Source organism: Dendropsophus ebraccatus, chromosome 1, assembly GCF_027789765.1.
Source record: "Dendropsophus ebraccatus isolate aDenEbr1 chromosome 1, aDenEbr1.pat, whole genome shotgun sequence".
NCBI classification, from domain to species: Eukaryota; Metazoa; Chordata; class Amphibia; order Anura; family Hylidae; genus Dendropsophus; species Dendropsophus ebraccatus.
Genome location: NC_091454.1, coordinates 205,159,514 through 205,176,351, shown reverse-complemented (window position 1 = coordinate 205,176,351; position 16,838 = coordinate 205,159,514). Strand labels below are relative to the sequence as shown.

Sequence of the window (16,838 nt, the reverse complement as noted above, 5' to 3'; positions counted from 1 at the left end):
AAGGAGGAGAAGACATAAGTGGTGTAGCAGTAACCTCAGTCCTCAGTGTGGTGTTTCCTCTCTGGGAGAAGGTTGTGTGTTTTTCTTCAGTGTTCTATGGCTGCAGCATGTTGTGTGTGTGTGTGTATGCTATGGCTGCAGCAGGCTGTGTATGTGTGTGTATGTATGTGTATGTATGTGTGCTATGACTGCAGCAGGCTGTGTGTGTGTGTGTGTGTGTGTGTGTGTGTGTGCACGCTATGGCTGCAGCAGGCTGTGTGTATGTGTGTGTGCTATTGCTGCAGCAGGCTGTGTGTGTATGCTATGGCTGTAGCAGGCTGTGTGTGTACTATTGCGTGCCCCCACAGTGACCCTCAACATCACTATGTGTGACCCCTCTATATCACAGGTATCTGGCATTGTTAGCAGTGTTTCTGTGTGTATGGTGAATATTTAGTTAGAAACATAGAAGATTATCAGCAGGAAAAGACCACCTGCTCCATCTAGTCTAGTTCTGAGTTGTTCAAGACATGGAGGCTGGAGACTGGCTGCATCCACTGCACACACAGGAGAAGCTGCTTTATATGCAGTATTCCTTTATTCCCTCAGAAGTCGCTCCATGATCATGTAGGACATTAGGGAGAAGCTGCTGGGCCACTGTGATAACTCCCCTAGTATCTGACTGGCCATTTATGAAGGAGCAGGAGTCTGAGTCGGTCCTGATAAAATTGAGGAGTCGGAGCTGTGGCTTACCGACTCCACAGCTCTGCTAAAAGCGGTACAATGTGTCTAAATCATAACTGCTTTCACACACTTCTAGCTGGGTAAGCACTTCTAAAGAAGAATTCAAAAGAAATTCGAGGCTGGGAGCATAAAACACAATATCTAACGGCAGTGAAAAACTCAGCCCTTCAGCATGGACAAACCGTAAAATTACTATAGGGTCTTATCCCAGGCTGCTTTCCATTCTACAACTGGTCAGGAGATGCAGTCACCATAACATCCAGTTTATAGAAGGTGGAAGGTGGTGATGTACCCACGAACCAAGGTTGGGCACACAGCGTACAATGAAGCAGCCGTCTGTCAGAAAAAAGTCACAAATCACAGCTTTATTCTTCACCTTTACACACATTGCAGACTCTTCCTCTCCCTTACCATCTTCTAAATTGTCTATTGGGTAATGTTATAATTTATGTCAGTCACCGTCCTGTTACAAATTGCACGTCACCATAGCCCACCAGACACATGACGTTCATTTGGTCTGGGCAATGCTGGCAGTCAATGTTACACAGCTTCGGCAGGCTCGGGTTGCTGCTCCTGTGATGACAGGTCATGTGGTGGGCTGGTGGGTATAGAACAGTGTGATGTTGGAGGTGATGGACCTATTGCTTCTGGATGGAAAGTGGATCCTGGCACTGGATATCACACAACCTGGTTGGATAAAAGGGGAAAAGTAAGTTATGTACAGGTCACAGTTTGGCTGATGTGTCACTGCATTCCATCCAAGTGCTAAAAAATGAAATTCTCCCAAACCTAGCTGGTCTTACTCACCAAGCCCCCCCCCCCCCCCCCCCCGAGTATTTATCTCCCACCTTTCTAACTGCCACCGCACCAGATTTTTAAATATACAATTCCCAGCATGCATTGCACCTCAGAGCCAATTGCCAAGTATCCGCCTCATCTTGTAGTATCTGCCTATCGCTGGCTCAATCTGCTTCTGCTTTACACTGTAAATATAATCTCTCCATCTACCTAGATAGATTAGAAAGGGAGAGATAAAACAACTGTGTCTCCTTTACCCCTATACTGCTAAGGAGGCTGTCATTGTTTTGTTTCTCCACCCCTTGGCCAGGATCATTGGTCTCAGGGGAGCACAGAGAAGTGGAGACAAAAGTGGACCAGGAAGTGAGGATTTTCTGCAGTTTCAGGGTGTACAGCAGACAAACTGCACAATTCATGTAATAAAAACCTATTACAAATAAGCTTAGATGACGGGTGGGGATTGAACAAAGTTAAATCTTTTTTAAGTGGAGTATCCCTTTAACAAGATGCTATATTAGGGTGGGTTCACACCACAGAATTCTCGCGGATAAACTCAGCGGAATTCCGTTGATTGTACGCTCTCACGGACGCGCGCTTTTCCGCCGCCTTCATTGACACCATTCTATGGGCCGGCTGATTCTGCATTCCGCCGAAAGAATTGACATGTCACTTCTTTTGGCGGAATAAGCCGGCCCATAGAATGGTGTCTATGGAGCTGGCGGAAAAGCGTGCGTACAGCCGACGGAATTCCATGGAGTTTATCCGCAAGAATTCCTCAGTGTGAACCCACCCTTAAAGTGTTTGCTTATTTATGCCTGTTTGGTTTTCACAGGACAAACGGAATGCTACTGCAGCTTTAGCATCCACACCTTGGCCGCTATGGGTGTACCCATTTTCTCTGAAATTGATAATTTCAGGTTCTCACAATGAGTTTGGTTAAAGGGGTTGTCCGGCGATAAAAAATTATTCACAGAATAACACACATTACAAAGTTATACAACTTTGTAATGTATGTTATGTCTGTGAATGGCCCCCTTCCCCGTGTCCCACCACCCCCACCCGTGTACCCGGAAGTGTGGTGCGCTATACATTACCTGTCACGTGCCGACCACGGTCTCCGATCGTCAGCAGTGACGTCTTCTTCGGGAGGCCGGAGGATCTTCCCGAGTGCCAGCCGCCCTCTGCAGCGTCATCCGAAGCTCAGCCGCGATTGGCTGAGCATAACTGTGCTCAGCCAATCGCGGCTGAGCTTCGGATGACGCTGCAGAGGGTGGCAGGCACTCGGGAAGATCCGACGGCCTCCCGAAGAAGACGTCACTGCTGAGGATCGGAGACCGTGGACGACACGAGATGCGGTGAGTATAATGCACCACACTTCCGGGTCTAGCGTGGGTGGGGGGAAACACGGGGAAGGGGGCCATTCACAGACATAACATACATTACAAAGTTGTATAACTTTGTAATGTGTGTTATTCTGTGAATAATTTTTTATCGCCGGACAACCCCTTTAAAGATTCAACAATTTTTAAATGAATTCAAGACCTTCACAAACTTAAAGGGGAACTCCAGGTAGAGGTTTAAAAAAAAATTTGTTTGGGGTTTTTTTTTGTTCTGCATTGTGTTTCTGTCCTTCCTGGTTGAGCAGTTCCCAGAATTCAATGCTTTCCCCTCAGCTGATCACCACAGCCCCACTCATTAGAATCAGTAAAATTAGTGCAGCAGCTGCTTCTGACCGGTCAGAGATGGTGGATCACTCGGGATTGGGGGATCCAGCCAAGCCTCCTGTGACATCACGCCCTGCCCCCTGTCTGCATCATCAGCCTGTGCTCAGCAAACACACACAATTCGAGACAGAGGCCTGGAATATTTGTCTTCTAAGGTGGGAGAGTAGAAGGAGCAGGAGACAATGTGAATTGGCACAGAGGCCATTTTTTTTCCACTTCCTTGATTTCCATCAGCTACCAGTGTGGCAGAACCGCACAGACACGGTAATACATTGTATAGACACATCTATATAACTTTTACTGTACTTTTATTAGAAAACAAATTTTTCTTATCCGGAGTTCCCTTTTAAGGGGTCACAGCTGTTGAGATGACAAGAGGGGGACCTACATAATACTATACAGGTGGCTGAATGAGGTGTGGAAGTTAGTTGTACCTGGACATCATCTTCCTCCTCTCTTTCGGAGTCGGGGAGAGTACTGCATAACATCTGCCCTGATTCCTCAGTTTCTGGTACTACCTCTGTGCTGCATTCGCTTCTGCCATCTTCTTTCTCCTCATCATTTATGAAGGAGTTTTGACCCTAGGACAACAATGATAAAGAATGACAAGGCAGGAGGTTATGATAGTAGTTAGGAATACATGATAGTCAGCCCTGAAGACTTCATGAAAAGGTCTTAAAAAGAAAACTCCTGTCCTTATTACAGGGGTTACCCGGTTAGGTAAAATACATCCCTCTTGGAGGCTAACAATCTGTTCCATACATGTTATTACTTTATCAGTCTCCTTCCCCAAGTCTGCTGCATTCTGTTCAAGATGCAGAAAACTGTGTCTGAGCTGTTCTCTTCATCCCCGCTCTGAACGCATAAAATTGTTATGGGAGCTGCCATCCTGTCTGAGCTATTTTTAACTGCATTTAGTGACATGCTTTATGGCAAGACTTGCGGCCATAGACACAAACATCTACAGACCCTATTCTTTGTATGGGACACATTTATGAATATGCTCTGTGACCTGTGTCACTACACAGCTATTGCCTTTGAACTGTTCAGCATTACAGTGAAAGGTGATACTAGTAGATAGCGCTTTCCAACAGCCTCGAAGTCTCAGCTTAGTTATAAAGAGTAGCAAGTAGGAAAACAGTGAGATATATATATTGATAGGCCATCCTCCTACTGAAGAGAATAGGAGCTGAGGCTGATTATCAGCCGTACTTACCAGTTGATAATCGTTTTGTGTAAAATCAATCATCAACTGACATGCACAATATCGGCTGATCCTTGATTCAAAACACAACCTAAAAAATTATAATAGCAACGGTCTGCTGGCCGTCACTCCACGCAATAGGAGCAGCAGCAGACAACCGCTATCTTACTGGCCACTCGGTCAATCTAAAGATCGTCCAGGAGACACCCCCCCCCCTCAACTATAGATGGCCTTTTAAGTGGATAGGCCATCAATAGACTTTTCCTAAAAAGAACTCTTTAACCCCTTAACAACATTGGGCGTACGTATACGCCCCCGCAGGGTGGGCTTTAACGCAAACGGGCGTATACGTACGCCCGATGTTTCCCCGATCGCTGTGTGTTCACACACAGCGGTCGGGGAAGATGGCCTGCTATAATGTATAGCAGGCCATCTCTGCTCGTCGGCACGGGGGGTGATTAACCCCTCCCGTGCCGACGATCGCTGCTATATGCTGATCAATACAGATCAGCATATAGCAGCTGAAAACAGCTTTCCGGGTCATCGGTGACCCGGTGGCCCGGAAAGCAATGGCGATTGGTGCTGTCCGAGATAGCACCAATCGCCATTAGTGTCCCCAACAAAAATGGCGCCGATGCCACCCCCACGATCGCCGTGATAGGCTGGCCAGTACCGGCCGGCCCATCACAGCGATCATACTGTAAAAAACAGTGTTGCCGAGTTCTGCACCCCTCAGCTAGGTAGCTGAGAGGTGCAGAACAGGCGTGTGTGGTGCAGGTGTACCATACTCACCTGATCTGGCCGTCCGGAGCGAAGATCTTCAGTCCGCGCCGTCCTCGCGTCTTCTTCGCGTCGCTTCGGGGTTTGTTCGTCCAGCGTCGGAAATCTTCGGAAACACTCGGGTCTTCGTGTTCGGCGGGCCTCGGTAATCTCCAGCAATCTTCTCTCTACTGCCCCCTAGCGGCTGATCAGTGAATATCATTTACTGATCAGTTGCTTTGGGTTAAAAAGATTTTTTTTTTTTACTTTTTTTGCGCCCTAAGGCCGCTGAGTACTGATCAGCATCGCACGTAAGTGCGCCACTGATCAGCAACTCCTCCTTTTTGGCGTAGGAGCGTTTTTCCCCCCTATATCCTACCGCCACTGTCTGCTGATAAGTGCCGCACATAAGTGTGGCATTTATCAGCAGCTCCTTTCTTGGCGTAGGGATATTATTTTCTTACTGTCAAAAAAACTTAAAAACACTACACTACACCACCCTACATGGAATAAAGTTTTACAATAAACATTTACATACCCCATATACTAGTCCCCGTATAAAGATGGCCCCCAGGGTGTTTTCGGCATCGGACGCATATGCTATTATTGCCTCCAACACCGAAACAGCCAGTGAGAATGAATGGGGGGGATCCTTCTTTCCTCCATTCATCCTCATCATTATCATCATCATCCAGTGACGTGTCTGGGAGTAGCGTAGCGTACGCTGCCCCGCAGACACGTCTTTTCCGCCAGTACCGTCCCAATAAGAGATCACGGTATGGCGTGAAATTCTACAAACTCTGTGACAGTACCTCAGGGTATTCTTACAGATTTAGGGTAGGTGCATACTGCGGAATGGCGAAGGATAACCCTTTGTGCATCCCGCAGCTGGCACCCGCCGGCGGACTGATGCAGGCGTGCGTCTCCGCCCGTGTCATAGACTCCATCCTATGCACGGGCGGATTCCGTTGTCTGTCCAAAGAATGAACACATTCATTCTTTGGACAGAGGGCAGAATCCGCCTGTGCATAGAATGGAGTGTGACACGAGCGGAGACGCACGCCTGCATCAGTCCGCCGGCGGGTGCCAGCTGCGGAATGCACAAAGGGTTATCCTTCGCCATTCCGCAGTGTACATGTACCATTACAGTTTATGAAGGAAGGGACACCCGAATCCAGCCCCAGATGCCCCCAGATGAACCCACTCCCCCCCTCAGAGTTAGTGGGGAGATCGTCCGGGAACTGATCTTCCCACTGCTGGATAAAGGTTACCACCTGTACGGGGATAACTTTTATACCAGCACCCCCTCTTCCGGTCCCTCGCTGCCCTGTAGCTTGCGGCACAATCCGAAAATATCAGAAGTAGTAATAAAGCCATAATATTTAGCAGCCATGGAGCGGACCCAGCGCTTCTGGATATGAAGGACCCCGTACCGCACCAGGACAACATTTTCCAGGTGACGTCCCCCACACTGGAAAACAGGAGACCCCAAAAGAAGTGCAGAGTGTGGGGTAACAGGGGGATCAGGAAGGACACCATTTTCCCGTGTGACACCTGTCCTGATCATCCCGGCCTCTGCATACAGGATCGCTTCAAGGCGCACCACACGTCACTGGGGTTCTACATTATCTAAATTCTGTCCCTTATTCCTATTTCAGGGGTCACGTTGATCCAGGGATTATTCTGATCGCCATTATGGAGTCGGGAAGGAATTTTTCCCCTGTGATGAGGCTACTGTCGTCTGCCTCACGAGGGTTTTTTGCCTTCCTCTGGATCAACACAGGTTGAATTTGATGGACACCTGTCCTTTCCAACCTTATAAACTAATAATTGGCCTAATACCCCCAAATAAATTAGAATTGTCCCTTTTCCCCAGCTAAGTAGGTATGGCCGCAATTCCCATTAGAGGCTTGCCATGATGCAATTACAAAGCCTCTGTGCGGCCAGGACAGTAGAAACCCCCCACAAGTGACCCCATTCTGGAAACTACACCCCATAAGGAATCTAACAAGGGGGGCAGCGGGGATATGGCCCCCTGGTGACGGCCACATTTGGGACGTGAAAATAAAAAAAAATTATTTTTTATTTTCACGGCACATGTTCTACATATGTGTATATCACCAGTGGGGTCCATATGCTCACTGCACCCCTCGTTAGATTCCTTATGGGTGTAGTTTCCATAATGGGGTCACTTGTGGGGGTTTCTACTGTCCTTGCAGCACAGGAGCTTTGTAAATGCGACATGGCCTCCATCCTCCATTCCAGCCTCTAAATGGCGCTCTGTCCCTTTGGTGGCTTGCCCTGTGCCAATATGGCACATTATGTCCATGTGGGGTATTTTCGTACTCAGGGGAAACTACCCTACACGTTTTGTGTTCACTTTCTTTTTTAACCCCTTGTGGAAAAGGAAAAAAATCAAGGCTAGACCAACATTTAGTGTAAAAAATGTTTAATTTTTACACTAAATCATTGATCTTGTCTTGATTTTTTCATTTTCACAAGGGGTTAAAAGATAAAAAAAAAAAAAAAACACTAAATGTGTAGAGCAATTTCCCCTGAGTACGGAAATACCCCACATGTGGACATAAAGCGCCATGTGGGTGCAGGGTAAGCCTCCGAAGGGAAGAAGCGCCATTTGGTTTTTGGAGGCTGGATTTGGCTGGAATGGATTCCGAGGGCCTTGTTGCATTTGAAAGGCCCCTGTGTTGGCAAGACAGTTGAATTCCCCACAAGTGACCCCATTATGGAAACTACACCCCTCAGGGAATGTAACAAGGGGTGTAGTGAGGATATGGACCCCACTGGTGACGGGCACAAATGTGGAACAATATGGCGTGAAAATTAAATATTACATTTTTTACACTATAATGTTGGTTTAGCCTTAAATTTTTCATTTTCACAAGGGGTTAAAAGAGAAAAAAAACACACAATATGTGTAGAGCAATTTCCCCTGAGTCCGTAAATACCCCACATGTGGACATAAAGCGCCATGTGGGCGCAGGGCAAGCCTCCGAAGGGAAGGAGCGCCATTTGGATTTTGGAGGCTGGATTTGGCCAGAATGGATGATGAACGCCATGTCGCATTTACAAAGCCCTCGTGCTGCCAAAACACTGTAAACCCCCCACAAGTGACCCCATTCTGGAAACTACACCCCTCAAGGAATCTATCAAGGGGTGCAGTGAGGATATGGACCCCTTGATGACGGCCACATTTGTGCCGAGAAAGTGAACAAATTCAAATTTTCCCTTTCACGTCACATTGTTCCACATTTGTGCCCGTCACCAGTGAGGTCCATATGCTCACTGCACCCCTTGTTGGATGGATACTAGGGGTGTAGTTTCCAGAATGGGGTCACTTGTGGGGGGTTTCCAGTGTCTTGGCAGCACGAGGGTTCTGTAAATGCGACATGACCCTTCAAATCCATTCCAGTAAAATCCAGCTTGCAAAGGCCAATTGGCGCTCCTTCCCTTTGGAGGCTCGTCCTGCGCCCACTTGGCACTTTATGTCCACATGTGGGGTATTTCCGTACTCGGGAGAAACTGCGCTACACGTTTGGTGTTTTTTTTTTCTTTTATCCCCTTGTAAAAATGAAAAATGAAGGCTAGAACAACATTTTAGTGTAAAAAATAGAATTTTTCCTTTTTTACACCACATTGTTCTGAAAATCTGTGAAGCACCTGAGGGGTCCAAATGCTCACCGCACCCCTTGTTACATTCCTTGAGGGGTCTAGTTTTCTAAATGGTGTCCCTTTAGGGGTGTTTTTAATGTTTTGGCACCCCAGAGCCTCTGCCAACCTGAAGTGGTACAGTCAGAAATAACCAAATATAACGGAGGCGTTGAAATTCACTGGGCGCTCCTTTATATCTGAGGCTTGTGGTTGCGTCAAATAGCGCAATAGGGCCACATATGGGGTATTTCTATAAACTGCAGAAACGGGGCAATCAATATTGGGGTGCATGTCTCTACTAATAGGTTTATCATTATGAAAGATATTGGATTACAATAAAATCTCTGCACAGAAAATAAAAAATTTCAAATTTCTTACACACTTGGCTTTTATTTCTGTGACTCCCCTAAAGGGTTAAAACACTTTCTGGATGTGCTTTTGCAGAGTTTGGGGGGTGCAGTTTCTGAAATGGGGTGCTTTGTGGGGCTAACATACAGGCCCCTCAAATACACTTTAAGGCTGGGTTCACACTATGTATATTTGAGGCTGTATTTGGTCCTCATGTCAGGTCCTCATAGCAACCAAAACCAGGAGTGGATTGAAAACACAGAAAGGATCTGTTCACACAATGTTGAAATTGAGTGGATGGCCGCCATATAACAGTAAATAACGGCCATTATTTCAATACCACAGCCGTTGTTTTAAAATAACAGCAAATATTTGCCATTAAATGACGGCCATCAACTCAATTACAACATTATGTGAACAGAGCCTTTCTGTGTTTTCAATCCACTCCTGGTTTTGGTTGCTATACAGCCTCACAAATACAGCCTCAAATATACATAGTGTGAACCCAGCCTAAACCTGAACAGGTCCCTGAAAATATCTGATTTTGAAATTTTACAGAAAATTTGGAAAATTGCTGCTAATGTTTTAAGCTTTCTATTGTCTAAAAAAAGGAAATATAGTTTAATAAATGCTGCCACCATAAAGTAGACATGTTGCTAATGCTATTTAATATATAATTTATGTGGCATAACCATTTTCTGTATAAGCAGGAGGGTTTCAAAGTTGGAAAAATTCATTTTATCTAAATTTTTCACGTTATTTTGGTGTTTTTCATAAAGATTCGTTATGAGTATCGACTCCATTTTACTAGAAAGTACAATATGTCACGAGAAAACAATCTCAGAATCAGCCGGATAGGTAAAAGCATCCCGAAGTTATTAATGACTAAAGTGACACTGGTCATATTCATAAAATTTGTCTCTGTCCTTAAGGCCATTTCAGGCTCTGTCCTTAAGGGGTTAAAAGGGGTTATTTAGTGCTACAAACACATGGCCACTTTTGCCCCACTCTTGTCTCTAGTACAGGTGTGGTTTGCAATTAAGCTCCATTTACTTCAATGGGACCGAGTTTCAAACCCCACCCAATCTGGTGACAAGAGTAGTGCAAAAGTGGCCATGTTTTTGTAGCCCTGGATAACCCCTTTAAGCCTAGTGTTCACAATGGAAACTTCAAAGTTTTTAAGAGAACCTGTCACCCCCGATACCGGTGTGACAGGCTCCTGACCCCCCGCTAGAGCCCGTTATACTTACTTAATCCCGCTTCTTTGGCTGGTCCCGGGATGGAGAGATAACCCTGTGGGCAGCCCGGAACGCGCGCTGCTGAGATAAGTCCGCCCCTCAGAGAATGAATGGAGCGTCGGACTCATCAGGTAAGTATGAGGGGCTCTAGCGGGGGGTCGGGAGCTTGTCACCCCGGCACAGGGGGTGACAGGTTCCCATTAAGGTTTATTTCACACTATACATAGTAAAGAAAGAAAGAAAAAAAAATTACCAAGAATTCTTATAAAATATGTTTAGCATAAACCCTTGATTTAAACAATAGGTCATTTTCTGATGACTCATCCCCTTTAATAAGGATCGGCCGATAACATCTTGGAGCAGATACCACAGGACACAATATGCAGAGTCCAGGGCTTTGCGGCAATAGAGGAACCTACATAATATTATACAGGTGGCTGAATGATGTCTGTAAATTATACCTGTAAGTCATCATCTTCCTCTCCTTCATCGTCAGAGAGAGTAATACATGGCATCTGGGATAAATCTGTGCTACAGCCGCCTCTGGTGTTCTCCTCATCATTTTTGCCCTGAAATAGCAATGATAAAAAGTATTACAATACAGGTAGTGATCATGTGATGTAGCTCTACTGGAAATTACTACTAGTCATTGTAGCATATGTACTAGAATCAATATCGGCAAGATGTGAAGACTTAAAAAGTCACTGTTAATTTTTTTTTTTTTTGCAGAAATCAATAGTCCAGGCAATTTTAAGAAACTTTGTAGTTGGGATTATTAGGCAAATATGACATTATCTGCATTCAAAAAGACTTTTCCCAGGCCCCCCCCCCCTTCTCTCTCTCATCCACTGCTCAGAATCAGGAACTCTCGACTGCTTTACATCAGTCGGGCCCTGTCTGTGCTATGGAGAGGGGAGGAGGGAGATTAGTCGGCAGCAAAGAGCAGAGAACAAAGGATTACACAGTGGGAGCTGCATGAAAGCCGGTGTTCAGAGGTCAGAGAGGTCAGTGCTGACTGTCAGAGGAGATAGCCCAGTGATGTAGCTGTAAATTAATTCTTTGTTGTCCTGTTTTGGTGCCTCATCTCCCTCCACCCCTCCCCTCTCCATAGGGAACAATGAAGACAGGGGGGAGAGCTTCAAACTGCTTTTTCATGATAAAAATGCATTTTTCGGCTAATAAACCCAGTTACAAAAGTTTCTTAAAATCGCCTGGACTATTGATTTCTGCAAAAAAGTTTTTAATGACAGTGACAGCACAAGGGATGCTCCGAAGAAAAGAAAATAGTTTACAAATCAAAACAAAATCTCCAGTCTTCCAGTACTTATCAGCTGCTGTGTGTCTTGCAGGAAGAAAAGTTTTGACACAGTGCTCTCTGCTGCCACCTCTGTCAAAAAAATGCAATAGCTCATGACTAATAGCAAGACATGGACTCAATACAGATACCCAATACCAATATTGGTGAGCTGTCCCATTTTTTTTGTGTGTTTGCAATTTCAGCCATAGCAACATGGTCCTGCTAATGTGAATGGTGTTGTAGGAGAGCTGACCAGATTGGGGGGGTTGGGGGGGAGTGGCTGCCTCTACTTGGTCGTGCACTCCACCCATCTCACCCAGGTGGTTATTATTTTTTCCAGTATTAGATGGATCCTGCATGCCCAGAGCATAGGCTTTTTGTTTTTAGCAATTTTCATATCTGTATTGGGTATGTGTCTTGCCATTAGCAGTGAGCTGTTGCATTTTTGTGCTTTTCTAATCTATAAAAGGTTGTTTTCCTACTGTTTGCAGTTTATGTATGCCATATGTGCTGGGAAAGCTCCTGGGACATTTTAAACCTATCCCATAGGCCCCCATTAAACCGAGAGCTTATAAAATGTAAATGTTAGTGTATGTATGTATGTATATATGTATACACACATGCATACAAACACATACACAAAGTCCAAAGGACATACTCAACAGAGTGTAACAAAAACCATTAGGTCTGCATGTGTTGCAGCAAACAGATATATTGAAACTTCAGTAAGGGTCCTATTCCACAGGCCAATGGGGGCCCGATCATAACTGTAAACAAGCGCCAATCTGCTAGATCGGCGTTCGTTTACTGGGCCTATTACACGGCCCGATAATTGTTTAACAAGGGCTGCACGGACATAGTTACCGATGTCCTTGCAGCCCTTGCTTAAACAGTATCCATGTCCATGCTCCAGGGCTCCTCTTGCAGTCTGCTGCTTCCTGGGTCCTGCTCGCTGCAGCTTCAGAGCGGCCTGTCTGAGCTGACAGGCCGCTCAGCCAATCACTGGCCGGGACAGTGATTGGCTCAGCGGCCTGTCAACTCAGACAGGCCACTTTGAAGCTGTAGCACGCGAGACCCGTGAAAAGCAGACTGCAAGAGGAGCCCTGGAGCATGGATGGGTAATGTATACTGTTTGCAAATTGTCGGCCGGGCATCGCTATTGCACATAGCGATGCATGGTCAGGGCCTGCCAATTTTAGGTCAGAACCATTGTCATCGGCTGATCATTGTCTCTATTACATGGAGGGATAATCAGCCACATCGGCCCGATTATAGCTCCGTGTAATAGGGCTGTGAGAGATATAGTCTGAAAAATATCTATATGTATATGTATACTCAGGTATAGCTCGTACTGCCATATGGTATTCATTATATATATACTTGAATGTGTCTTTGTTCTCTTAAGAGTTGGGAGGGGGGAAGCGAGTGGTCTTGGGTGTCACATAACTTAGGAACTCATCAGCATAAGACCCTCCCGAGTAGGCAAATAGCCAATTGTGCCAGTATTAACCAATGATGTAACCACCCTTTTCCTGTACGTCATAACTAGTATAAGAACTGTTTGTGTAATAAAGCAGATCCTTTGCATTGATACCAATTAATATTGGTGTCTGTGTGAATCTGTATGAGCGCTCATACTATTATTTGATATAAATTTGGATACCGCACAAAGAGGAAGAAATCGCTATTAGTGCGATAACAGGGCCCTATTCCACCTGATGCTTATTGTTCAGATTATCGTTAAATCGTTCGAATCTAAACTATAATCGTTCGGTTGAAATGCAATTGAACGATTAACGAGCAAACGAGAAATCGTTGATCGCTTTATAAGACCTGGACCTATTTTTATCATTGCTTGTTCGCAAATCGTTCGCATTGAATAAGACGTCGTTCGGTCGTTCGCAGTAGATACGAACGCAATAGCGAACAAAAAGGATCGCAAATACGATCATAAGTAATGATTATCGTTCCATGGAAATGAGTGAACGTTTTCAGGTCTTTCGCAATAGCGGTCGTTTGAGATCGTTAATGATTATGCGAACGATAATCGTCCGGTGGAATAGGGCCCTGTGTGTGAGATTGCAAAACCCTGAGCATTCGACATTTTAATCCCAGTGGCTGGTGAAGATAGATGCAGCCCTAAGTCTGCTTATATAGCCATAGAGACCAAGTTTTTCAGGACGCCCCAGGGTGGCATCCACCTTCTCCAGCCACCGTGAGCCAACTGTCGGAAAATGGGGTTTTGCGAACCTTAACTTACTGTAACTTCATTCATTTGTACTTGTGAGGAACCGCTGCAGCATATTAAACAGTTGCAGAACGTTTCATCACACAGTCATAGTAAGAGAACCAGTAATGTGCTTACTGTACTTAGGTACTCCTCCAGTGTGGGCTCGTTCAGCTTAAATTTTAGAATATTCCTAGCATTGCTAAACGCCCTCTGTTTGGAACTCTCCATCTTGGTCTAGAATAGACAGAAGACAAGACAGTAAGTACTCCCTATATTGTCGGGTCTAAAAGTTTGACCTAAAATTCTTTGCAGCTTTACCTGATACCTTACAGAACTCCAGATCACATATTATGCTTCACACAGCTGTCACCACTAGGTGGAGCTCTCTGCATACTGATTTATAAAATAGTCTCTAATTATCTCAGTGATAGTTTCCCCTTTTGGCTTCTAAATGTATTATACCTCAATGTATGCATTTCTCGGGCGTCTTATTGGGGGACACAGACACCATGGGTATAGGCTGCTGCCACTAGGAGGCTGACACTAAGAAAAAAAAAAGCAAGTCGGCCCCTCCCAGCAGGCTATACCCGCCCACTGGCACTGAGCTAATTCAGTTTAGCTTAGTGTCAGAAGGAGGCAGATGCAGGTCTGGTTGCTCCAGATCATTTCTGCTTTTTTCTCTGTGTTAACCCTTTTTTTCTCCCTTACAGGTTGGGCACGGTGAGTAATATAGACTCGCCCTGATCCCACTTTTCATGTGACCAGGGAACAGACTCTAAATATAGAGGGGCTGTCTACCCTAGGTCACCTACGGCCGGACCCAGCGCCCAGGACACAGACCAGCCCTGCTGTCTGTCTCCTTATTGCGGACTTTGTTCCGACAGCCCCTGCCCACTCAGCCTCCCAGAGTTGAGCGCGTCAGCGTGGCACAGTGCCGGCAGAAGATTAGAAGATGTCAGACGGTGAGTATATATTTACCATCCACTTCCCCTCTACCCGGCCTCTTCCTAGTTTTCTGTCCCTGTCGGGGTACTCCCCTGGGGTTCCCGACTAGCCCAAGGCCACTACGCGCCCCCCTCTGGACCGGGCGCCGTAACCTCCGGACTGCCGCTTCACAGTTTTCCTCTGCAGCCTGCTCCTCCGTTCGCGCGAGCGGCCACTCTCCCTCGGCCCTCTTGCGCGCAGGGCCTGGTTCCTCCGGCTGCTCCACCGCACCGGGCCTGGTGTCGGAGGATACCGCTGCACACTCGGCAGCGCGGCGCTACTCTCCGGACTTCCGGTCAGGCTCCTATTTACATCTCCCGCGCGCGGGCCAGCGCAGTGACGTCACTGCGCAGAGGACGCCGCTTTGGTGCATTCCCGCACGCGGGTTTTCCGGACACCATTGCGGTCTGTGCCCTGGTCTGGACGCCATTGCAGTACCCTGCTCAGCAGCAATCTGCCCAGTCTCCCTGCCGAGTGTCTGCTCCTGCAGCATCATTCTTCGTTTGCCACAGGAAAGGATCTGGTTCTCCCGGGTAAGCCCCTGTGGGACCCTTAATTCACTGTTTCTTGCTACCTTCTTCTCTACCTCACTGAGTGTATGTTTTCTTCTTCTGCAGGCTGTCAGCCTCCCCAGCCTACCTGGTACACTGCTGAAATCTTACTGCACGACACCTTATCCTTTTTAGCTGTCTGCCTCTAAGAGGACATACTTTTGTGTTTTTTCCTTTATATTGCATTATGTCTGACTCAAGGTCTGACTCCTCACGCCGTCAGCAGCCTCCACCTTCCTCTGTTACTTACTATTTCTGCTCGTCTTGTAACACTAAATCTTCTTCTGGCCATTCTCAGCCACTCTGCGCTGCTTGTTCCATGCAGTCCAATTCTTCTCAGTCTCTTGCACAGGATCCCCCTCCTTCTCAGGAGTCAGATGAGCCAGCTCCAGCTTGGGCGCGTGCCCTCTGTCGTTCTGTCTCCCAGATGGCTGAACTGTCCCAGTTGGTCACGGCTGCCCTCGACCGCCTATCCACTTCTTCTACGGCAGCTCAGGCTCGCCCCCTTCCTTCTAACAGTCGTTCCGGCCGGAGTCGTTCCCGTAAACGTCCTCGGACGTCCTCTTCTCGTTCGTCTTCAGACTCTCCTAGGTCGAGTTTGGCTCCTGCCCACATCTCCCCAGCTAGGCGGTCTCGTTCTCCTGGAGATCAGTCGGATTCTGAGTTAGCTTCCATCTCTGACTCCGCCGTCTGTGATACATTCCAGCTGAAGGATTCGCAGGACCCGCCCCTCTGGGGAGGTCTTTTTCAGCAAAAGTGCTCACCGTACGTAGTCACCAAGAACTGGAAGACCCCGGATAAGAGGTTTACCAAGCCCAAACGCTTGGAAACATTGTATCCCTTTCCACAGGACCTTGTGTCTCTCTGGTCCTCCCCAACTTCTGTGGATCCTCCAGTATCCTGTTTGACCAAGGCCACTACGCTCCCTCTGGACAACGTGGCTTCCTTCAAGGATTCCACCGACAGACGGGTGGAAGCCTTGGCAAAATCGGCTTTCGAAGCCTCCGGCTCCTCCCTCTTGCCCACTCTCGCCTCCACATGGGTCTCCAAGGCGGTCTCAGTGTGGGCTAAACAACTGAGGGATGGTCTTCTTTCCGGGGCGCTTCCCGACGACCTGGCTGACCTCGCTCAGCAGATACAAGATGCGGCCCAGTATATCTGTTCAGCTTCCTTAGACACCGCAGCCAGCTCGGCCTTTGCGTCAGCTAATATCGTGGCCATACGCCGATCTCTATGGCTGCGCAAGTGGCGTGCTGACCCGGCCTCGAAGAGGTCACTTACCAGCATCCCTTTTGCGGGTTCCCATCTTTTTG

The 16,838-nt window shown here is 46.9% G+C and overlaps 1 protein-coding gene across 1 annotated transcript in view; it reads right to left on the bottom strand.

The window, feature by feature from the left end:
- Positions 1–1,062: 1,062 nt before the first annotated feature.
- LOC138789239 (A-kinase anchor protein 8-like) overlaps positions 1,063–16,838 on the bottom strand; it is a 31,910-nt gene continuing 16,134 nt past the window's right edge. The window contains exons 11-14 of the mRNA XM_069967866.1: positions 14,126–14,224; positions 10,925–11,032; positions 3,680–3,826; positions 1,063–1,410 (exon numbers count right to left, since the gene is read on the bottom strand). Of these exons, the coding sequence (XP_069823967.1) occupies positions 1,402–1,410; positions 3,680–3,826; positions 10,925–11,032; positions 14,126–14,224 (363 nt within the window). The 3' untranslated portion in view covers positions 1,063–1,401. The remainder of the gene's footprint in view (positions 1,411–3,679; positions 3,827–10,924; positions 11,033–14,125; positions 14,225–16,838) is intronic.